Below are 26,068 nucleotides of genomic sequence, written 5' to 3'. Positions count from 1 at the left end.
TTGGCTAACACAAAGCCAAGTTGACCTTAGAGACTCCTTGACTCAATAGTCCTAAAAGTCAAAAGACTAAGAGGCCTCAACCTGAACAAGAGTATAATGAGATCAAAAGGAAATGAACCTTTTTAACATTTTAAGGTGCGCAAACGAGCTACAAAAGTGTTAAAATATAATTAAATATTTTTTGTAAGCTTCTTAAAATAACAGTTTTATCTTTTGAAATTATTATAACCGTATTCATTTAAATTAATGATACAGTATTCATTAATGCACAGATAAAAAACGTTTTAAACTTTTAACATTCTAATTTAATAGTGATAAGCAGCAAAACTTTGAGTTAAAGAATCATGGCCAAATTTGTATAGGAGCTGGACTCGACTTTTATTTTTGATGTCCCAAAATAAACTATAGTTAGATTTGGTTGTTCTTATGCTCTAAACATAATTCCGTTTGAGAATTATGTCTAAATAGCCACGATTTTTTATAATAATTAATAACGTTTACAATTATTTTGAGGTTAGACTTAAGAACTACCTTTTTCCCGACTGCGGTGTGGCCTACAAGTGTATATTCGGCGATCTCGTTTCTAATTATTTCAATTTTTCCTAGAGTATTACCCAAATAATAGAACGAATGCGAATGATCGCCGGCTGTCAGAACATAACGAAACTAAAATATATTGATCTTTTTTTTGTGGCTATTTATAGACACATTTCTAATGATTTTCGATGCCTTAAAATAGTAGGGAATTTTTGCTACTAATGGCATATCGGGACGCCACCGCCCACCTGGTACGATTTGGCCATTGTTCTTTCATTTCTTTCAACTTTTGTTTTTTCATTTACAATTTGTAAATGAAAAAAATATTAAATTGAGAAAAAATATCGAAGTTCGCGTTATACCATATCAATGTTACCGGTAATATGTGGATTGAGATTGCCATAACATGACTTAGAATAAAGAGCGTAGAACTGCCTATGTATAATTTTATCTGGTGGTACCTATTTTTTCTATCAGCGTTCAATAATCGCCCGTCTGCACCACCCCGATTCAAATTACGCGCGCGTTTGATCTGATACTCATGCGACATTTGGCTGTATTGAGGTAATTCGCTTTGATCACCGCGGTACAGTCGCTAATAACACTTTGATCGTTAATGTACATTCGCACGCACATTAGATACGTGACACAAAAGACTGTCATCTATCTGCAGGGTGTAACAAGGCCCTCTATACCAGACCTATAGTGTTCGCTGTGGAAGTAGCAGCGCTGACTTTTTTTTCGCCTTTGTATGGAAAAAATCACGACGCGAGGGCGCTCGCCCATAGAAATCACAAAAAATTGCTCTTTCAGCGCTGCACAGTGAACTCTATATAAAGGACACATACACACCTTAAAGTATTATCACTTAGTTTTGTTACATCTTGACCCTTGTATACTTTTCGTACTAATATTATAAAGGCGACAGTTTGTGAGTGTGTATATTTGTTACTTCTACTCGTACTACTTGTTATTTGTATACTGAAACGGTTGGATTGATTTCGATAAAATCTGGTAAAGAGTTAGCTGACAGCCTGGATGCAAACTTAGGCTACATTTTACTTCGCAAAAATGTCTTATTCCTATGGGAAATCAGTGAAAATATATTTGCGTAAAATTATCTACTGTTTAAGCGCAAATTTACCTTTACCAAAAAACCGCGGCATAGCAACGCGAGGCACAGCTAGTATATATATATATATATATATATATATATATATATATATATATATATATATAAAACTCAAAGGTGACTGACTGATTGACGTAGTGATCTATCAACGCACAGCCCAAACCACTGGACGGATCGGGCTGAAATTTGGCATGCAGGTAGATGATATGACGTGGGCATCCGCTAAGAAAGGATTTTGATCAATTCTACCTCTAAGGGGTTAAAATAGGGGTTGAAAGTTTGTATATAATAATACTTCTTAACGCGAGCGAAGCCGCGGGCAAAAACTCGTAATGTTATAAAGCTAAAGAGTTTGTTTGAACGCGCTAATCTCGCAAACTACTGATGTGATTTGGATGTGAATGTAATTTGGCACAGATATAAGAGGAGGGGAGGAGGTAGGCTACTTTTTTCGGAAAAATAGATGGTTCCCGCGGAATAGCAAGAGGGTCTGTCTGTCTGTCTGTTTCTTTAAATCTCTTAATTATTTTAGATGAAAATATTTTCAGTCCCTAGAAGAAGAAATAGCATAAGATATTGTCATGGATTTTACGGTCCCCAAATAGAATTATTCGGCGCAACAATCATAATAAGATAACAGTAACCTTTTTAAAAAAGAAAATAAATTCCACGCAAAATATACCCAATAGAACCCATGAATAAAAAGTTGTTCCGTTTTGGTCCCACAGGTACAAACACAGATAGTACTCGTAACGTCATATTTCCTTTTGGTCCCGCGGGTACAAAACCCGTGTGCCCAAACAAACATCTCTATTTTACATTTAGAATTTATTTTATAATAAGTATTTGGATTATAAAATGTGCTAAAATCCTGTTCGAAATTCAATATTACGATTTTAACAACAAAAATATAACAAAAGACGGTCTACAAAGCTTTTACAAGGATACTGAGCTAGGGTGGGTAGATGCAAAAAGCTGTTCTTAAATCTTAAATCCGAATGAAAAGCTATGTAATATTCTAGTTAAACCACTCTATACGCATTCCAAATTAAGCTGGTTTACGTGCTGGTTTACGTATACGGCAGTCGGCAGCTTTTAAACAGTTTAAAAGCTGCTCACGGATCATTTTGGATTGCGAATACATTATTTGGATTGGTTTAAATAAATAAATAAAAATTATTTTATTTCTGAGTTAATCAAATATTTTCAGAATGCTTACCACCAGTTTAGGAACTAACCCGGCGAGAAGAAACGGCGTAAGAAACTCGCACGTTTAACTGGATGCTGAGCATCCGTGTACTACCCACAAAAAATTACGTGTCGAGTTATGATTGCAGTTATGTTCTTTAAATGATTTAGAGCAAGAGTGTATTCTAATTTTAAAAACAAAAGAAAATGTTTAGGACATTAATGCTTAACAACGACCAACTAGCGTTTCAGTTTTATTTTGTTGAGAAGTTTCTATCAGAAACTTAACAAAGTCATCATCGTGTAAGGGATCAGCGATGATGATGATGATGATGGCAGGCATACTTGCGTTCAAAGTTAGCCGACAAATAAAACGTTATTCTGTTAAAAAAATCAAAAAGGGCAAACAAATTAGGCGAACACTCAAACTTTTCCTTTTAATAAATCACATATTTTGTAAAAGATTGTTGGTAACTTTGAGAAATGTCTCCGCGGAGCGGATGCGATGTAAGTAATTATAATTGGCCGAAAACTGCGAAATTTTTTACTTTTTGGGACAAAAATTATGGGCTTTATTGGAAAAATTGTCTTAGCCCGCTTTTTGCTCGCATCAGCTAAAGCTGAAAAATAAATAATTCAAGGCTTTATATCAAAATTATATTCGTAAAAACCTACGTAAGGTACTTCTTGCATAGGCTCAGCTGTTTTTAAACAATTTTATAAGGCTTACTAAATTAAAATATAGTGCTCTGTTATAATTATTTTCAAACTTGTTTTTACCTAAAAAATATGGTTAGTGAAAATGTAATGACTTCAAAATATGTACGGTAAAGGTCCTTGGTAATAACCTGTCTATCCTTGGTAATAACCTGAGGTTTTGTAATCAGTTTGCTATATTTTGTTAAAATATGTGAGGTACGTACACATTTTTTACCTTTTAAAAAATTTAAATTTTTCAAGTGCCTTTATGTACTATCAGAGAAGTTGATTCCTATGCAAATCGGGGACCTAAGTAGTTTGGTTGCGTTACGTCAAACCCAGCTGACAGATCACAATTAACATTGAATTGACATATTCGACCAAATAACGTTGGTCTGTCAATTGCATAGGAATCAACTTCCTCGATGGTACTTACCAGGGCCTGTAGACAAGTGGCAAAGCGCTAACGCTAACGCTAAGGCTAGCGCTACAAAATGTATGCGATTTGACATAAGTCATCGCTTCGCTAGCGAATACTAATGTCAAATCCATACATTTTGTAGCGCTAGCGTCAGCGTTAGCGTTAGCGTTTTGCCACTTGTCTACGGGGGCAGTAATTTAACTGTACCTTATATTGTATTTTCGACGACGAACGATGAAATTGTATCTAGACATAGTAATCAATGTTATCAAATAAGTGGCCGCTTGCCTTTGTTGATAATAAAGAATCTTTAAGCCTAAACCTAATATATTATGTTTTTCTGTATTTAGAAACGGAGTAGAACAAAAAAAATGATTCTTATTATTATAAGAACCATTTTTTTTTCAGTAACAGCAACACCACGATTATAAACAAAAACAAATATCTAACAATTTAAAAAAGTTCGAATAACAACGGCCCTTTGTTTTCGTCGGGCGTCAAAAATACATTTATCATGAAGAGGTCATGTATGTTTTTGACGCTTAGCTCGGGGTAAGATGGTGGCGGGAGGATGTAGGTGGGACGATACGAGATATTTGCGGACGGAACCACAACCATAACCCTTCATATCCAATCCCTTTCACCCAAGCGGGTATATTTAAAATAAAAACTAGATATTTCACCTAAGCGTTTCACCAATTTTTAATCCATACTATCCGTACTAATATTTAAAATGCGAAAGTGTGTCTGTCTGTCTGTCCGTCTGTCTGTCTGTCTATCTGTCTATCTGTTACCTCTTCACGCCCAAACCGCTGAACCGATTTTACTGAAATTAAAGACATAGGATACTTTTAATCCTGGAAAAATGTAGGGTTCCATCGCGAGAAACAAATTTTGGCGCAACGGAGTTGCGGGCGTCATCTAGTAATGAACAATATGTTTCCAGTAACTTTGTTGCACCGAAAAACTGACTTGTGTTTATTGTTATTGAGCATTTTTCCAGGAAGAAAATAATACTATGCCTTTCCTAAGAGTCAAATTAGATCCATACTGAAATTCATCAAAATCAATTTGCATAATTTTTAACCCCCGACAAAAAAAGGGGTGTTTATAAGTTTGACGTGTCTGTCTGTCCTTGCTGTCTTGTCCAAATGGGTGGACCGATTTTGATCAAGTTTTTTTTGTTTGAAAGCTGACTTAATCGAGAGTGTTCTTAGCTATAGTTCATCATCATCAGCCTGATCCGTGCTGGAAAACCGCAGTTCATCTGGTTCGTGAAGGGCCGATTAGCAACTTGCAGTCGTTTGGTGGGCTTTATATTTTGCATTCTAGTTCGTGGCATTTATGAATATTTACAGATTAATGGAAAGCTGACCTGGTGCTGCAGCATCACCTGGTAATCAATAGGATACCCAACTCCTCACCAACTTTTTTATCTATCTTTTTTTTTAACTTAGAGCAATGGTTTCGTGTTTGGGCTCATTTTAATTGCGACAACTAGTAAGACGTAGGTAGATGAACAGTAAATTATTACATGCTGCTGCTGCAGCAGCATCTGGATTCTATAGGAGCTGAGCTCCATAATATGTACCCAAAGTGGAGGTTTCATGTTTGGACTCATATTGACGGCCTCATGCAAAAGGGCATTTCTAGATGGTATTCATTGGGATATAGTATGATCCTGTTGATAGGAATTATTCTGCACTATAACCAACACAAGTTTAAAAAGCATGAAATAAAATTAAAACTTAAGTCAGTAATATATATTATTTCATTACTTTTTAAAGTTGTTTGGCAGGGTTTTTTTTTAATTTCTTTATTTATTGATGATATATAGATTATTCGACACTTTATGTTAAAGTGGAACAAAAGTATTGTTTACTGAATTAACAAAGTCCAGAAGATCAAGTATGGGTCAAATTGATCTATTAAACTACTCGTAGTATGTACCTAAGTGTAAATTATTATTAGGAAGTGAGAGAACACAACAATGCTTGCCTTTAAAATGACTTCCAAAAACGAAGAGGTTTTATATATTTTTTTTACTAACCATACTAAAGTTTTTCCAATTTTTGTAAACGGATGACTATTTAATTTCGTATTCAACAGTGAATAGGTTTTCGCCCCCGTATATTTGTCAATATTTAACCGTTATAGGGCTAAAGAGAACCCTTAGATTCGATAGAATATGTGCGCCCCAACATAACCTAACGTGCTGATGTACAATACTAACATGGACCTCGCACGCCATATTTTAATACGGTAAAGTGGAATGAAATCTTCCATATTATAAGGAAAAAGTTAGAAGTTGTATAATAAAAATTGACTGCGCTGAAATATTATTGTTGGTCGTACTCGTACGTACTAGAACTGTGTAACCTCCTACGCTGGCTAACGGCCATTCCCAATATTTGATCTATCTCTGGTTTTGCCCTACTAGAGATAGGAATAGCTCTCAATTGACATAAAATATATGTCTCTAATGTCTAATGTGAGCTATTCCTATCTCTAGTAGGGCAAAACCAGAGATAGATCAAATATTGGGAACGGCCGTTAGTCGTTTAATTGTCGATCTTTATTAGGTTTTTAGCTATGTTTAGATTTGTCTTAGTCATAATAGTGGCACTGGGTCAAGAAAGTAGTTTGTAATAGCTAGGAATGTTTAAGGCATATATTTACTTTGCTGGTATTTGACATCAAATATAAACAAAAATGCTTTAATTAAAAATTTTGTTGGATCAAGAGAAAAGTTGATTGTTCAATCGGTATTTAAAGGTGAACATTTTGCTAATACAAGTTCAGTATCCTGTAAAGTTTTACGTCAATGGGTACAATCAAATAAGTTGTAACTAGTCATCTGTTGCCCGCGGCTACGTGAAAAACAAGGAATGTTATTCGTATATATTTGGCTCCTACTTTGGCTCTAACATTTTGTTGTACGCCTTCTTATTACTTGTGCGTTGATTAATCATAGTTGCTGTATGTATTGATCATCTAATATTAGATGTTACTAGTTGACGCCCGCAACATCACCAAAATTAGTTTATCGCGCGAGAACCGTACATTTTTCCGGGATAAAAAGTATCTTGTCCTTTCCGGAATACCAAATTTCATCAAAATTGGTTCACAGGTTTAAGCGTGTAGAGTTACTAGCTGTCCCGGTAAATGTTGTTTTGCCATTTAAAAATGATTTTCTCTGTTTTCCTGCTTTTCTGTTTTCTATAGACCTCACGGAGCCCGAGACCTTTCCAACGAATGCAAAACCGTGGAAATCGGTTGGTGCGTTCTGGAGTTATAGCGTCAGGAAGGAAAACCCGACTTTTTAAATATTACCTAGATTAGTAAGAATGTTATCTAGAATCACAATACTGCTGGAATTAACATGTTTAAATTCGTATTCGAATAAAATAAATTCATTACTAATGGTACATAAGCGACATTTTTGTCGCTCGTTTGCCCCAAACCTCGTATGGCTTTAGGCGCTATAACTATCTCTTACCCTCCTCAAACATAAATACGGGTAAAGTACTGCAGTTCTCGCACCAAATACCCTGAGAGGTTAATTAGGAAGTTTATGGAGTAACAGAATACATTTGATGAGAAAAGTATGTTGGGAAGTTACTTTTTCAAGAATAATACAAAATTTCCCTTTTGTTACTTGTAGTTATTATCCGTAATAATGGTAAAATGTCTGCTTTTTTTCCTCCTTACGCTTCGTTTAAACTATTTTGATGAGTATGCACACAACTTGAGTCCCGGGAAAGCACTAGTTAAGCCATAAGTGAGTTAAAGTGAGTTTCAACTTTTTCAGCGATCAATATTCAGGTAGGCCTTTCATATAATAAACATGATTGTGTGCAAAAATATTGTCCGTCTTACGTAGCATAGAAAACGAGGTACGAATATTTTCGTGTGCGAATGAAACAAACAGCGTATTTCTTTCTTTTCTCTTTGTCCTTCGGTCAGACTATAACGATATTTAACCGGCTTCCAAAAGGAGGTAATTTAGGATACGTTCCACTTCGTTTACGGCTTATAATAAACGTAACATTACGTGTGGGCTAAATATAACAGTTTCTCTGATTCATAGCAGAAACTCTTGTATTGGGAAAGATTTCTTAATACCCATACTAATATATAATTATAAATGCGAAAGTGTGTCTGTCTGTCTGTTACGTCTTCACGATCACACCGCCGAATAGATTTAGCTGAATTTGGTATGGAGATACTTTGAGTCCCGAGAAAGGACATAAAATACTTTTCATTGCGGAAAAATGTACGGTTCGCGATAAACCAATTTTGAGCAACTTCTTAAAAAATCCCATTTTACAACTGCGATGCTAAAAATCTTATCTCTCTCTTTCACGATTGGTTTTATTACTCCAAGCCCTTTTGATCATAATTCTTGTCACGTCCGCCGTGAAACATCGTGAGAATAACGACTAAGGGAAAGGGTCACCCATGTGCGACCAGGGACAACTAGGGTCATTATAGTCATATGAAATACCTATATTGATAGGGTCAATAGAATTTATAGACTCTGACCGTATAGTATTGTGGGATGGGGTAGGAGTTATTCAAAATATCCATACTTAATATTATAAATGCAAAAGTGTGTCTGTCTGTCTGTTACCTCTTCACGCCCAAACCGCATTTTATGAACATTATCTTCCAATAACGTGTGTTATTGCAACTGCATTACCCTTCTAGTTTATAACCGCTAAAGTTATGCGTGGCCTAGCGCAAAAAAATAATCTGCCCTAGTAGACAAGTGGCACAAAATGTATGCGATTTGACATAAGTCATCGCTTCGCTAGCGAATACTAATGTCAAATCCCATACATTTTGTGGCGTTGGCGTTGGCGTTTACTATAATTGCTTGCCGCTTGTCTAGGCCCTCTGAGTATGACTAAAGCAAACTTGGCGCAGATTCTGCGTCGTTCTTTTTCACCTGGCATATGTAAGAGTGAAGAGAGAAAAACGATGTTTTATTTTTTGCTTTATTCGTCCTCTTAATGACTAACGTTTTCCGAGGTTCAACTGGCGTTCATTGTTACCTTCTAATAGTCTAACCACTACTTCTAGTTTCTGTCGATCTCAAAGTTTTGCGCGGCCAAATAAAAAAAAAACGTTAAGCCAACACTGTCTAACATTTTCCGATGTTCAGCTGGCATTCATTACTACCGCGTGAACGGTCCGATGAACCTGAATGGAAATCCTTAACCTTTATCAAAGTAATATGCCATCATCAGGGCTTTCCAATATCATGGTTATAATTAATAAAATTTGTCATAGTAAAAAATGAGGAATGTTATAGTCTGTCAAAAAAGTGAAGAAATAAAAAAAGTGGAAACATCGTAGTGTCATCCCTTTTTTCTTAGATTGATTTGAAAGGGACGACACTACGATGTTGCCACTTTTTAATTTCTTCACTTTTTTGACAGACTATACATCACTTATTACCTTTTAGCACGCTTTTATAAGTTTGGGCTGTAAGTACCTATGTAATGTATGTAACGGAACCTTTGAGCACGATTTTTATCTAACAGTCTAATTAATTTGAAACTTCGCACTTAAGTATAATATAAGTGTAGACAAAAAAGCTGTGAAATTTTCATAAATAACATTTTGCAAGCTATGTCAATAGAAAAAGCTTCGTCAAACTATAATATTTCGTGACTGCCAACATCGCCAACTATTGGAAAGCATCCATCATTCCCCATCACGCAGTCACGCTATCATCAAACACGTCGAAAATAGTACGTTACTATATTGAGGCTGTCACGGAAACGTATTACAATAACGATAAATCAATTTGCAAAACCTACAGATACGAAATATTCATGAGACTTATATAGGATCAGAAAATTGTTTATAGACGATGTCAAAATTAATTGTATATACATTTTTTATTTCATCGTGTTGTACCTTTAATATACCTCGTAGGTGTAATAACAATATATCGTATTATCTGGTTTTCTATATATAAAAAACTCAAAGGTGACTGACTGACTGATTGACATAGTAATCTATCAACGCACAGCCCAAACCACTGGACAGATCGGGCTGAAATTTGGAATGAAGGTAGATGTTATGACGTAGGCATCCGCTAAGAAAGGATTTTAATAAATTCCAACCCCAAGGGGTTCAAATAGGGGATGAAAGTTTGTATATAATAATACTTCTTAACGCGAGCGAAGCCGCGGGCAAAAGCTCATTCTATATACATTTCTAGAAAAATATTCGCTGAACAATATTTTGAAACTTGCTAATGGATGGATAGAAGACTGAAAGACAGTTATATACCTATTATATATATTATAATGTTAATATGTAAATTGTAAGGTATATCCTTAGAGGTATTTTAAAATATACAAAGCATTTCAAGCCAAAAATATCCAAAAATGTCTCTACTTTGGTACTGTTTAGGGCCATTTTACATTCGTATAAAAGCAATTTTTTCTTGTATGCTTTTTTGCAATTACTGTGCCATATCCAGAAATCTGTAAATCTATGGGTGTATAAATTAGCATTTCGTGAGTCAAAATTGAGTAGCGATTCACGTATTGGTGTTAGTTAACAAAATATCCGGAAACTTTTCGTAGAGGCAATAAACACAAAGGGCCACTGATAAAAGGCTCAAGGGATTACACCTCGGATTGCCCTTTATCGATCACTATAAATAAGAACGTTACCGATACAGACCTGCATGTATATTTTACCAATGAGCTAAAGGCTCGAATTATATATGCGTCCGCCGCTATTTACATAAATCGCTACATACATAATATTTTTCTTATGATTTCGCTGTGTTGCGGCCAAACCGCGCGTTCGCGCCGCCGCGTGCCGCGCCGAATATAAATCCAGCCTTATGAACTGCACCTAATTAAGAGGAGGGTAAAATTGTTTATTTATTCGCATATCTTTTCGATGCGAAAACTATTGACATATAATTCGTATAAATACATTTTACGTGCCGATTCCTAGAATCGATTAATAATAACTACTTTGTCATGTCACAACTACTTCCATAAACGGAAATGCATTTGGCACGTTCAAGAGTTGTTTCGTTCGGGCCATCGCGTCGGTCGGAAACCGCTTGCTGTATTAAAAATATCCTATATTATTTCCAATGATTACTCAAGTAATCTCCAGACAAAATCAACATCGGTTTAATGGCTTAAGAGGAAAAGGTAACGAAGAGAAACACTCCCACATTATGATTTGACAAAATAATTCTCAATTTCAGTCTTCATTCCGCAAAATGTACATCTCCTTTGGCTATTCAGGCAATTGGATATGAACTACGTTCGACTTATCACAAGCATTCGATTCCCACCTCGCCAGAGCCGCATAAAATCCCGTTTGTCTAGACGCCATTATGGGGAGTTCAACAAAAGTTCAACCCCCTAGAGTTCTGTTTACATCCAATACACTAGATTCTGCGCGCTGTATTTCCTTAGGGAATAATATCACGCAAAGGTCGGAGCGGAGGGCACTACTAGCACAGCTAGTAGCGCCCTCTGTATACAGGGTGCAATTAAACCTTCCTGCCAAATTTTTTTCAGGGCTTATGTATCATTAGAATAGTCCATTTAACCAAAAAATTGGGTGTTATTTTTTTTTTCACTGACATATTTTATCCCATTTAAAATCGTTGCAGAACGGTCACTCGCGGCGCGGGGAATAAGAGGGGGTGACGCGGAATGAGGCGCGCGCGCGGGGGCACGTCACGCGCGGCCGACGCATCGTGTCCATTAATTATTGTAGGGTTTTTTAGGATAACTTTCGGAAGGTATTTCTCAACATTTTAGTACTGAGTGACCATAAAAGAAAAAATAGCAGCGTTTTCCCCCCGAAGGGCAGAAAACGCTTATTTAGGTTTCAGCCGTTCGGCTTGATCCACCTTGAGATTACGCGATCCATTCTGACGTCATAACAGTGTGAAGTTAGCTCTTAGTAGCGCTCTCTATCGTAATTCGTAAGTGTGAAGTGCATCAACTTCACTCCAATGGAGGGGACTCATTCAGCGCGGGTGGTGGCATTGGTCAGTACAATTTGTAAGCCGGCAAGGCACTAAAAATTATGGTGGATCAAGCCGAACGGCTGAAACCTAAATAAGCGTTTTCTGCCCTTCGGGGGGAAGACGCTGCTATTTAGGTGTTCGAGCCTAAAGGCTTGATCCACCTTGAGACGTGTTTCTTATCTGCCGGCGCTGAATGAGCGTACTGTGATTAATAAAAATAAAGTATGAAAAGAAAATAATATATTTATTCTTAAACAGTGTAAACTAATCAACATACTAACAAAAAATAAATAATTCTTATTCTTAACTAAAGGAACTTTGATTATAACAAGTTTAGTAAATCAGTCGATTGGCACAAAACTATCTGAAAGGTTACTACCGATTGTATTTGTGATATTAGTAATAATAATAATAATATCTATCGACGCTTCACACCACGTCAGTCTGGCCCCGTGGTAAGTACCTGAAGGACTTGTGTTACGGGTACCAGACAACGGATATATATTTAATACTTTTTATACTATACATATATTTAAGATTTTTTATTATATGATACACATATTTAATACACATCCATGACCCAGGAACTTTGAAAAACTTTTTGTTCCGTCGGCGGGATTCGAACCCGCGACCCCCGGCTTGAGCTACCAACGCGCTCACCACTAAGCCACAGAGGTCGTCAAAACGTCGTCGTTAGGGTTGATTGGTTTGAGATAATGATTAAAAAATGTTTTTGCAGATTGCCAATTACCCTTCTTCATAATTTCTTCTATGTTTGTATACCCGCGTAACCAATTACCGGTAGCAACAGCTGATCTACAGCTACCTGGAGAGGCGTTTATGTTGGCTTCTTTGAAAAGTGTGCGTATCCATCCCGCATTACTTATCTTGAAGCTGGGGCGACTTTACCGCGGGTTGTTATAAACAAATTTGTAATACCTTTGTTTCTTCGTCTTGGTTCAGATATTTCCCGTAGGCGCCTAGTCCAGGTAACGAGGTCTAAGTTTTTGACTGGGTTCGTAGTAATTTCCCAACCTGATTGTAAGTATTTACAGGAATCTATTTTTGAGCCAAATTTAGGCCATAATTTAATACTTTTATCTGTTATTTCGAAGAACTCGTCACTTACATCTAACATAGTTAGATCGTGGATTCTAGAAGTAACAGGATAGCTAGATGTCTGCTAACTTGAAAAATGCTATCCTTATTTACTTTAAAGGACTTTAACCACTCTGTGAATTCGTTTACGTTCCAGGTAAGTCTACTAGGGCGTTTACGCCCTTTTAAACTAATGCCTCTTAGCATGTGTTTGACCAGAGGGTGCGAGCCGATCGATGCGGTAGCATCTGGATTTGTAAAAGTGCATACAACTGATTTGTGTAGCGCTATGGTGTTTGGAGCTAGGTTCATCTTAGTGTGTAGAAATCCGAGATAACGTGCTAAGTCTGTTTCACGAGTCACGTGCTTGTGGTGATATCGAGCGTTCTGAGGGGGTGCTTGTTCTTTTAATGCTCTGGAGGTGCTCGAGGGCACTTTGTCTCGAGAGTATTAGAGGTTTCAATTTTACCACTGTGTCCATGAAGATGTTGTGAGACTTATATTGATTTTTTTCCATAATATTATGTGGCGAATATAATAATGCGCGGCCAAAAGACCAGTTTAAAAGGCGGCGCTGTAAGTCTCTGAATGATATTTCCGAGGCGTTTAGCGAATCAGGGTAGATCGCTTGAATAAGTTCCACTGTAGGTAGCGCAAAAAGAATTTTCTTTTCGATTTCTGGCGATATTCTGCTTCCAAAGAGGTTTTCAAATGAGTAATTTTGGATTTCCCATTTTTCCCAACCTGGAGGGTAGTATTTTCGTACGAGTTCTAAAACTGTTTTAAAACGCCGTTCATCTCCTTCTGGTAAAAGACATGACAATTCGCCCATCGTCATTGTTTTTGAGCAGGAGGCGGTTGCATCCATATTTCTGCAATGAGATGAATTAGGTCATAACAACTTATTGATTTGTGTATGTCGTATCAATTTTATGTGACTTGTGTCGAATCAGCTGGTTTGTCGTATGAACCTAGTATTGAGCTAACTACGTTTCGTTAACGCAGAGAAGGTTGCCGTATCGGAGACGATACGACGTGTAGGGTGTCGTATTACTGTCGTATGAAATTATTCGAATTGACGAGTCGTTTGTCTGGCGTATCGATGATACGACGTCGTACCGTGGTACTGCGACGCACGAAATTTGATTTGAGGTTAGTTGTCAACCCACGCACGTGGCACAGTGGCGCACTGCATTTAGTGGCTCAAGGGCGCACTACGACTATTTGTACGACGGAGTATTGTATTACTATAGCTTTTATTTCACAAAAATTTACTTACCTAGAAAGATATCAGCTTTTGTATATGTATTGACTTGTCAGAATGCAAAAGCGTACTGACCAATGCACCACCCGCGCTGAATGAGTCCCCTCCATTGGAGTGAAGTTGATGCACTTCACACTTACGAATTACGATAGAGGGCGCTAGTACGAGCTCACTTCACACTGTTATGACGTCAGAATGTACATGCGTAATCTCAAGGTGGATCAAGCCATTAGGCTCGAACACCTAAATATTAAATGTTTATTTTTAACAAGGATCAATATATCAAAATTTGGCAGGAAGGTTTATTTAATTGCACCCTGTAAACTCAGACCAAAATCCGACGTTGTTTCACACGTCAGAGTATTGGTAGAAACGTTGTCAAACGTCGAACAAAATATTTTCTATCTATGCTGGTGCCGCCTCTGGCGTGAAAACATTGCAGTAAATAATATATTCTATTGGACGTTAGAAAAAAAAATACGAATGACTAGCATATACGAATGACTAGCATATACTCTGATGTAGAGAGAAACAATATTCAAATACTAGATGACGCCCGCAACTCCGTTGCGTCAAAAATCGTGTATTGCGCGGGAACCGTATATTTTTCCGGGATAAAAAGTATTATATTATGTCCTTTCCCAGGACTCAAAGTATCTCCATACCAAATTTCAGCAAAATCAGTTCAGTGGTTTGGGCGTGAAGAGGTAACAGACAGACAGATAGATAGATAGATAGACACACAGACACACTTTCGCATTTATAATATTAGTATGGATTTTGTAATTTATATTGCTACTACCAGATTTTCCACAAAGCAAACGTAATCTAAACCAATATAATAACTGAAAGTTTAGTAATTAAACTTAGAATAAATAAAAGTAACCATAAAAATTAAAATTAAGTACAACAAATTATTTAACTGAATGTACAGACCGACCCTGTAAAATATATTATACATTTTAGCGAAGATGAGATTTAAATGGCAAAATTATGTGTTTTTTCAACCCGCGCTGAACGTTCAAAGGAAAATTGCAGGATAAGGGAAAGGTTTTCTTTTTTAATCAAACGTTATGTAAATGAACGAATTTGGCTCGAAAAATGTGAATTGAGAATATTGTTACCCGAGCCCTTTTAATAAAAGGGTGCATGAGCACTAGCAATATTGATGCGAAATTATCATGTTATTTATGTAACCGTATATTTTTCCGGGATGACATCCTTATGCTTTCTTGGAACTCATAGTATGTATTTTCATACCTTATAGAAATCGGTAACGTAGAGAGGCGTAACAGACAGACAGACACGTCATTTTCACTAACACATAAGAATATACTTTCAGTTTTTGTGTACCAAATATCTTCATAATATTCATCTTGTATTCGTACAACTTCATAATATTCATCTTGTATTCGATATGACAATAAAAGTACAGAAACATTTACTTTGGGTACTCCATACATAATATATGACGCATGTAAAATGTATGATCCAACCTTTCCTGGCCTCGAATTTATACCTGTACCATGAGTGATTCCTTATTTATGAAAATGCTCACTAATTTTCTTGGATTTCCACTCGGACATGCTAATACGATGTTAAATTATTATCTAATGAATTTTGTGGTTTTGAAGAAATGTTCAAAACATTTGAAATGAGCATTTTGAATACAAAATCAAGCACATCGAATAAGGAAAAATGAATTAAATAGTATGTTAGGCATTAAAACTTTCATAATATTTTGTGTTAAGTATTATTATTGTTTGAAAACCCTTCATAGATACTATTATTTTGACTTTGCTTACACTACTTACACCACAATTATAATATAGCACTGCTCACCGAACACATACAATGTTCATCGCATACGATAGAAGCGCGGGAAGCATTATAATGAGGAAGACTTGTCACCGATTATCATGTACCTACTAGCAAAAAAATTGATTCATTGTAAAAAAATTGATTCATAGTGTACCCATGTTATTTGGTCGGGTTATCGAGTCAATCGTGATCTCTCAGGTTTGACATAGCCCGACTAAATTAAGTTAGTTCGCCGACTGCCTAAAAATTTCTCTGACAGTTAATTCGACAAAACGGCATTACATTCGATAGACAAACATTCAAATATAAACATGAATTAAGATATATCTGCGGCACGCTAAAATTATACATTCCTACATCTTCTTAATTTAATGAGGCCAAAATGAGGCTATATCTCACCACCCGCACATTAACTGTGGAGAGATATATCTTTTCCTTACTTAAATATCTTTATGTTTATCTTGCGTAATTTATGACTGCCTCCTGAGTTTAGAGAGAGAGAGAGAGAGCAATTCTGTTGCGTCAAAATTCGTTTAAACGCTGGATACGTATATTTTTCCGGAATAAAAGCTAAATTAAAAAGCCAAATTATTATACTAATAATGCTAATATTCCTTATATTAGCAATATTAGTGTTCCAGAGGGATATGAAAGCTATTGTAAAATATGTAACATAATAGGAATTCAGGCGAACAGACGAAGAGTTTCGAGTGCACTGGAAGATCTTCACAATTTAATTAAATGTTCGCACCACGAATAGTTCTGACGCGAATCTAAATCAGTTCCGTTCTTTGAAGTTGGCTGAACGAATTGTAATTGTCTAAACAGTAAAGCTAGATTTTTGTGTTCTGTTCTCGACTACGACTAGTCAGACTGAGAATTTATTTGCTGCTTTTGTAACTGGTTATAATAATTATTAATGACTACGCAGGAGTGTATTTTTGATACCCATTACCCAAGTGTATGAGCAGTGCAAAAGATCACTCTCTTTGTGGGCCCCTAAATGATCAATTTTATTGTGCAAAACCATTGAACAAATTATTTGGCAATAAAATTGAAAGGCGGGCGCGTTCAATATCAACCCTAGACGGTCAATAATATTGTACAATACCGTGATATCTATATATATAAAACTCAAAGGTGACTGACTGATTGACATAGTAGTGATCTATCAACGCACAGCCCAAACCACTGGACGGATCGGGCTGAAATTTGGCATGCGGGTATATGACGTAGGCATCCGCTAAGAAAGGATTTTGATAAATTCCAACTCCAAGGGGTTCAAATAGGGGATGAAAGTTTGTATATAATAATACTTCTTAACGCGAGCGAAGCCGCGGGCAAAAGCTCGTTGCGCTATAAAATTGATCGTCTAGGGGCCCGCTTTGACTTTACTTTCGCAAGGGGACGACGCATAACCGACACAACTGCAGGCTTAGCATAAAAACATTAGAAACGGGAAGGAATGGACATGCTAACAGATCTTAGTGACAAAATGACGGATTATCTTTGTCTAAATGTCGCTTTGTCTTTTCTTCCGTTGAAAGAAACCGCTTCTATGGTGACCATGCTAAGCCTGCTAGTAAGAGAGTCGACTCTCGCCACCTATAACACAAGCGGTAATCAGTACACAATAGCACAATACAAATTACAATAGAATGCTAGATCATAGAGGTATATATCTATACTTATAATAAAATCGTAGAGGTAAAATTTTTGTACATTGAAAATAAACTTGAAAAAACGAGTCAGGGGCATGTTAGAAGAGTAGTAGAATACATTTTAACTGTTTTTGAAATGTTTGATTCCCTGTCTGTTTGTCTGTTTGTCTGTTTGTACAGGCTAATCTCTGAATCCGCTGGACCGATTTCAATGAAATTTGGCATGATGATACCTTACATCCCTGGTCAACATCTTAGATACTTTTTTTACCGACTTTCAAAAAAGGAGGAGTTAATGTTAACTCTGCTGATTGAGGTCAGTTTTTTAAAATTATTTTTTTGTTGTTTAGATTGGCCGAATTTGATACCATGTTTACAATAAAATCGGCCAAGTGCGAGTTGGACTCGCGCACGAAGGGTTCCGTACCGTTATAGAGAAAAAATAGGCCAAAAGTTGTGTTTTTGTATGGGAGCCCCCCTTAAATTTTAATTATATTCTAATCGTATTATTAATTATTAAATACACATATAATTAAGGATTCTGTGAAAATTTCAACTGCCTGCCTGTTGTCATTATTGATATCGAGCAAAAAAGGCCAAAAATTCATGTTTGTTGTATGGGTAATGTAACAAAACAAAATCAATATTTAAGGAGGGTCCTTAAATATTTATTTTGTTTTGTTTCTTTGTTGTTATAGCGGCAACAGATATACACAATCTGTAAAAAAATCAGAACTCTAGCTATAAAGGTTCTTGAGATACAGCCTGGAGAAGACAGACGGACAGACAACGAAGTCTTAGTAATAGGGTCCCGGCCGTTTTTACCCTTTGGGCACGGAACCCTAAAAACTGTGACTTGATAAGTAATGGAATTAAAGGAACTCCTCGAAATTTACAACGACAACCAAAGTAATTACCAATTCTAGCAAAGGTCGATCTTTAAATATTTTCCTAATATTCGTAAACGATTATCCAAACCCTGGATGGATATAATTGACCACTGTGTAATGTGTATCTCAATTTGTTACCGGCCATGGAAATTTTAAAGTCAAACTTTACGGATCTAAGTCAGTCGGGTATCGGCCGAGCACATAGGTAGAAATGGTAGAATATGTACGACCGAAGGCAGTATGTTTGAATAAACCTCTCATCATGTTCTCTGGGAGAGTTTATTCTGCCAAAACGAAAGAACTATAATGCTAGACAGCCTACAGTAAATCTGATGTCGCAATTATACTACGGTGATATCGTGGACAGCGCTATAGGAACTTAATCCGTGTCTTCAAGCGTTTTTGTGACAATTATTATTGGCAACAGTCTAACACAACAAATTCCAATTTGTTTCCCTTCGAAGAAAGGATTTTCAAAACGATAAGTATCTGAGGTTCAAGTTTGTATGTACTTAAGTAAATTATTCTTATTTATTCTTTATTCTTATTCTTATTCTAAATAAAATAGTCGTAGATAGGTGTAGTCGTAGATAGATTCAATTTTCTAAAACTCGATTTTAATAACATACATAATACATTCACGCGGACGAAGTTGCGGGCAACAGCTAGTGATATTATAAATTTATACGAAAGTGTGTCTGTCTGTCCGTGTGACTTTGGCGCAACGTAGTCGCGGGCGTCATATCTAATAGGTACTACTAATCATAGCTACGAATGCTACTAAGCCATTTAAATGAAACTTTTCATGGAGATAGCTTGAGTCCAGTAGTGCTAGCACGGCGACCAGCGGAAATGCGAAAGTATGGACAAACTGTGGAAATAAACCTAAGGTGCCGTTCCGATCTTTTTTTGTTCCGAAAAATTCAATTAAAATGCCACTTTATGACAGACTATAGTCACAAACTGTGGAGATAAACTTAAGGTGCCGTTCCGATCTTTTTTAGTTCCGAATAATTCAATTAAAAAGCCACTTTATGACAGACTATAGTTCTAAAAATTCAAATAATATCCTACATTATGACATATACTATAGTGTGTCATAAAGTGGCATTTTAATTGAATTTTTCGGAACGAAAAAAGATCTGAACGGCACCTTAGGTTTACGAGTATTTCCACAGTTTGTCCATACTTTCGCATTTCCGCTGGTCGCCGTGCTAACACTACTGGGAGCGAAGTTGTTTCTAATATAACTAATGTAAGAATTTTTATTACGAAGGTAATAAAAAGTTTTCCCTTCTAATATTATGTAAAAGAAAGATCTTTGCATCGGCATAGATTTCTCCGTTTGCTTCGGTAAGCTTTAAAACTAATAAACTAAAAACCGGGAAAAAGATACCTGAGCTACTTTTACATATTACGGTAATATAGGTAATTATTATAATGATTTTAAAATAATTAAATATTACAATCCGTACTATAATATTAAAAGTCTGTCTGTCTGTCTGTTCGTTACCACTTTACGCCTAAACCGCTGAACCGACTTTGCTGAAATTTGGTATGGAGATACTTTGAGTCCCGGGAAAGGACATAGGGTTATTATTATTCAAGAAATATGTACGGTTTCATGCGATAAACGAAATTTCACGGAGTTGTGGCCGCCATTTTGTTAATAATAATTTACACAGTAAATAAGATATTATCCAAACCAAAATTACGAGAGTTCAAAAACACGACGAAACGTTTCGAGAAAAGGTAGGTAGTGCCCTTGCGCTTCGCTTGGCTCTTGGCTTGGCTTGGCTCTCTGTCTGACGTATTGAATAAGTGATGACACTTGATGGAAAAGATAAGGTAAAACAGACGGAAAGATACACTTTCGCATTAATCATATTAGTATAGATATTGGATAGGGCGGATAAAGTACTTTGGTTGAGCGCGAACATTGAACAATCTATTAGCGGTAACGCACACGTCAAACGTTATTTTTACCCCAAAACAAACGCACTTGATTTATACAGCCCTCATAAACCGAAATGATTCAACGTTTTACGACAGGGTGTTCGAGTTTCGCCGCAACATATTATATACAGAATGTGCGAGATTCACCGAGAAATATTACAGGGGGGTCGGCTTCGGCTTGAATTTTCAGTATGCGTTTTGTTTCTATTAAACCCCGACGAAAAAAGAAGGGTGTTGTCTATGTATGTGTATGTGTCTGTCCGTGGCATCGTAGCATAGGCCGGTAGACCGATTTTGATCTACTTTTTTTTTGTTTGAAAGCTGTTATGATTTTTTTTGGTTGAAAGCTGTTATGATCGAGAGTGTTCATAATATAATAGTTCATTATCACGTCCAGCCCGCTCAGTGCCGAAAACATTTTGGGTTAGGTTAGGTGTTAGGTTACTTTTGAATCAGGGTCTGTTTTTAAATTTCTTAATTTAACGTTATTAGCACTATATTGTAGTTTATTTAATATGGTTAAATGATAGACTCCAAAATATACTATATTTCATGCATTCTGTGGCTTAATAATTTGCTAGAGTAAAAATGAAAATGTACCGACATTTTCCAGTCCTTTCCAATTTATAATCAAGCATGAATATTGAATATCTTTAGAAATATTTTCATGTAAGCCACGAAATGAAATGCACCTTGCATTTCACTTCGTGGATCTTACAACATCTTTAGTCAGAACGTTGATGTTTTTGCGTTTAACGACACGTTATGTTTAAATACGAAATGTACAAAATATCCCATGTTTCAGAGTTTTTTAATTGTACTTTTGTACCACGTTATGACTTTTTCAATTTCGAAACAAACTAACAAATCTTTATTTTCACTTAAAATTTTCTACAGGTTAATCTAACACAATCACTGATCTCCACGCTAGGATCCCCTGTGTCGTGGAAACCAGTCAACACTAGATACAATACATACAATATACCTACAATGATAGGAGTCGTTTAAAGTTATTAACCCCAGACAAAAAAGAGGGGTGTTATAAGTTTGACGTGTCTGTCTGTCTGTTTGTCTGTGTGTGTATCTGTCCGTGGCATCGTAGCATCCAAACGGGTGGACCGATTTTGATCTAGTTTTTTTATTTAAAAGCTGACATGATCGAGAGTGTTCTCAGATATAATTCATCATCATCAGCCTGTTCAGTGCTGAACAATCAGGGTTTACCTGGTTCATGAAAGGCCGTTGGCAACTTGTAGTCGTTTGATGGGTTTTATATTTCATTATAGTTCGTGACATTTGTGAATATACAATATACGTATACACATAATAATGGAAAGTTGACCTTGCTGCAGCATCACCTGGTAATCAATAGGATATCCAACTCCTCGCCAACTTAGAGCAGAGGTTTCGTGTTTGGGCTCATTTTAATTGCGACAACCAGTAAGAAGTAGATAAACAGTAAATATTTACATGCTGCTGCTGCAGCATCACCTAGATTCTATAGAAACCGAGCTTCGTATGAACCCAAAGTAGAGGTTTCATGTTCGGGCTTATATTAACGGCCTCATCGAAAAGGACATTGATAGAATGTGTGTATGTGTGTGTGTGTGTGTGTGTGTGTGTGTGTGTGTGTGATCCTGCACATTAAAAACCGCTGGACCAACTTAGATAGGAATTGCATTGATTCCGGTGAAGGATGTAGAATATTTGTAACAAAAAATGCACAGGGCCCTACTATAAACTATTTTTGCACGAACGAACATCTGGTATTGGATTGGTTTTATGATTACATTTTCAGTCGAGTGCTGAGACAATAAGAAAAGAAGAATAAAAAGTACCTATACGATATGAGGAAGTATTAAACTTTCTTTATTTAAGTGTCAGGTGCCAGTATATTAACCACTGTGTTTGTTGATTTTATGGAACATAATCGTATTTAATGGCTTTGGACCAAATACAATACTGCACAATTTTCACTCCGATCTATACTAATATTATTATTATTTATTATTTTATTATTTATTATCTATACTAATATTATAATTTTGCAGAGTTTGTTTGTTTGCACGCGCTAATCTTAGGAACTACTAGTCCGATTTGTAAAATTCTTTCAGTGTTAGATACCCTATTTATTAAAGAAGGCTATAGGCTATATTTTGTCATGCTAAGACTTATAGGAGCGAAGAAATAGAGGAAAATGTTGAAAAAACGGGGGAAATTATATGAAATTGCTTATTGCTTATTATCTTAAGAACTACTGGAGTAATTGTTTTGTTATTTGGCAAACATGAAGAGTAGATTATTTTTTGCGGAAAAATGTAATGTTGCGTGAAATTCCTAAATAACGCAAGCGAAGCCGCGCGGAACATCTATATTATAATATAATAAAAGCGTAGGAAAGTCAATTCTGTACATTGAATATTTTTCTACAATAAATAATACTTGGGATGTAATCTATTGAGCTAAGGCGGACGAAGTCGCGGGCAACAGCTAGTATATAATATTATAATTCTGCAGAGTTTGTTTGTTTGAACGCGCTAATCTCAGGAACTACTGGTCCGATTTGAAAAATTATTTTACTGTTGGATAGCCCATTGATCGAAGAAGGCTATAGGCTATATTTTGTTACGCTAAGACTAATAGGAGCGAAGAAATAGAGGAAAATGTGGAAAAAACGAGGGAAATTATATGAAAGGGCTTATTTGAACGCGCTAATCTCAAGAACTACTGGTCCGATTTGAAAAATTCTTTCAGTGTTAGATAGCCCATTGATGGAGAAAAGCTATAAGCTATATTTTATTACGATAAAACTAAAAGTAGCGAATAAATAGAGGAAAATGTGGAAAAAACGTGGGAAATTATATGAAAGGGCTTATTTGAACGCGCTAATCTCAGGAACTACTGGTCCGATTTGAAAAATTCTTTCAGTGTTAGATAGCCCATTCATCGAGGAAGGCTATAGCTTATATTTTATTACGCTAAGACTAATAAAAGCAAAGAAATAGAGGAAAATGTGGAAAAAACGGAGGGAAATTATTTGAAATTGCTTATTATCTTAAGAACTACTGGAGCAATTTATATGTTATAAATGCAAATGTGTATGTATGTTCTCTTCTTCATCTCCTTATGCCTAAGCCCAAAGGGCGGAATCGATTTACATGAAATTTGGTATGGAGATACTGAAATTGGCAAACATAAAGAATAGACCACGTGAAGGGACAAAGGCTATTTTTTTGCGGAAAAAGGTACGGTTGCTTGAAATTCCTAAATTACGCAAGCAAAACCGCGCTGAACATATATAAGTATAAAATCGTAGGAAAGTTAATTCTGCACATTGAATATTTTTGTACAAAAAATAATACTTGGGATGTGATCTACTACTAAGTACTATGCTAACGCGGACGAAGTCGCAGGCAACAGCTAGTCCAAATATATAACGAAGGAAACAAAGTGCATTGAAATATTATATTGGCAATCGCTTTTATAGCATAAAGTTCTACAATGTAGGTACCTTAGATTACAAAGTATTGAATATATTACAGTTTTCAAAGATATGAATCTTTCATCAGCACTAAAAGTTGTAAGAAACAAAAGCATATCAAATTATGGAACATCTTGAGCGTAGGATCGGTGCCAACGCGAAAAACACAAAACTCAAATTTAGAATCCGGGTGAATGAACGTAGTACTGACCTCCTTTCTGCGTGATGTTGAACGTCCTCAGCCTGTACGAGTCCTCATCCGGTTCCTCCTCAGGTTGATGCGGTCGAGGGACATCGAGAAAGGCATTGGAGCGCCTCGGCTGGCTTTGGCCGGCTGGAGGCCTTCGTCTCGCCGAGGCCTGCCTTCTAACCTGCGGCGGGGTCTCCGCTTCCGCCAGACGAGGCTCCGAGCTGTATCTGGTGCGGGTTTCCCTGTCCAGCTGCTGCTGCTGCCGCCGGTGCCTCACAGAGCGGCCGCCCGTGATCCGGGCCGACTGCGAGCGCGTGGCTGGCCGCCGGCGCGGGGCAGGTGTGCTCTCGGGCACCGCGAGGGCCTCCATGCTCGCGGAGGCCGGCGCGCATATCGACTGCGAGCGCTTCGTACGTCCGTCCGTGGCCATGGTCGCGGCGATACTGCCCGCCCGCCCCCGTCGCGCCGCCCGCCCTCGCCTCACTTGTTGCACGTCACCGCTTTGGGCGGCTGGCCGAATGTATTTGCGAGTTTCGCACGACAGTTCTCCAGTTTTTCTTGGATGTAAAGATTGTTATACTGGGTGAGAGTTAACACCGTTATCCTTAAAACCATCTAATAAGCCCATCAAAATGAACAACTTTTTCTATGAGAACAATGCTATGAACCCAAAAAAATCCTATAAGCAACTGATAATGTAGGTTTGTATGCACTTTTCAATAATAATTATAAGAAGTTTTTAAATTTAATATCATTATTAAAATAAAGGATACTCATGATTTTTTCATTAAATATTATGTTGATTAAAATTGCCTCGTATTTTAATGATTCGTCGGATATTTTAATAACATTTTAAAGCCGTAATTAACCCAACAGTTCGAAAATCAAATTCTGTGTGTGCAATGTGCTCGTTTACATACAAAATTGGTAAAACGGGAACCAAATTATGATCGTAAACATATGAGGATAATTTTAATTGTAAAATAATTGCTTGTTCAGATACATCAATGACGTATCATATTACAGAGACGTCGCAAAAGCGAGACGAGGCGAAGCGCCTCTAAGCAGTGCCGAATTCATATTATTTTATGAGAGTAGGCCACTTTAATTCTGCCGCCCGTGTACGTTTAAGGCCTCTAGTATGGATGTTGCCGCCCCTCTAGAACGATGACGCCCCAAGGCCGTGACCCGTGGCCTATAACGGCCAATTTAAAAATCATAGAACTTGCTACCTTTCCTAGATGCCAAAAGTAGGGTCATACTCTCGGCATCCAGATTAGTGTAACTAGCTAACTTTCCTAGGAAAGGTAGCAAGTTCCACATTGTCAACACAGTTTACTGTACTCTTATTCATAATTCTAACACATATACTGACAATGCACAATGGAGGTTAAAAATAATAGAAATTCCAATTACCTACTTTATGACTTTAATGATTATTAGGAACTTTTTGTGGACAGTACCTAAGCTCCTTTGTCTATTCTTTTCCACATTGAAATCATTTCAGTCGTAGCTATCCTAAATGTACGAGACGTATTGCGACGGAATATTGTACCGTGTACATGTACCATCGAGGAAATTGATTCCTAGGCAGTTGACGGACCTACGTCATTTGGTCGGCTTATGTCAATTCAATGTTAGCTGTCTGCTGAGTTTGACTTAACTCGACCAAATTACTTAGGTCCGCCATATGCCTAGGAATCA

At 36.8% G+C, this 26,068-nt stretch overlaps 1 protein-coding gene across 1 annotated transcript in view; it reads right to left on the bottom strand.

Annotated features, from left to right (window-relative positions):
• Window positions 1–24,803, bottom strand: part of LOC121739391 (GTP-binding protein REM 1) — a 119,216-nt gene extending 94,413 nt beyond the window's left edge. Inside the window, exon 1 of the mRNA XM_042131839.1 lies at window positions 24,386–24,803. Within this exon, the coding sequence (XP_041987773.1) occupies window positions 24,386–24,794 (409 nt within the window). The 5' untranslated portion in view covers window positions 24,795–24,803. The remainder of the gene's footprint in view (window positions 1–24,385) is intronic.
• Window positions 24,804–26,068: the final 1,265 nt, after the last annotated feature.

Source organism: Aricia agestis, chromosome Z (assembly GCF_905147365.1).
Source record: "Aricia agestis chromosome Z, ilAriAges1.1, whole genome shotgun sequence".
Lineage (NCBI taxonomy): Eukaryota > Metazoa > Arthropoda > Insecta > Lepidoptera > Lycaenidae > Aricia > Aricia agestis.
Note: the sequence above shows the minus strand (reverse complement) of the source record. Positions and strands in the feature narration are given on the sequence as shown.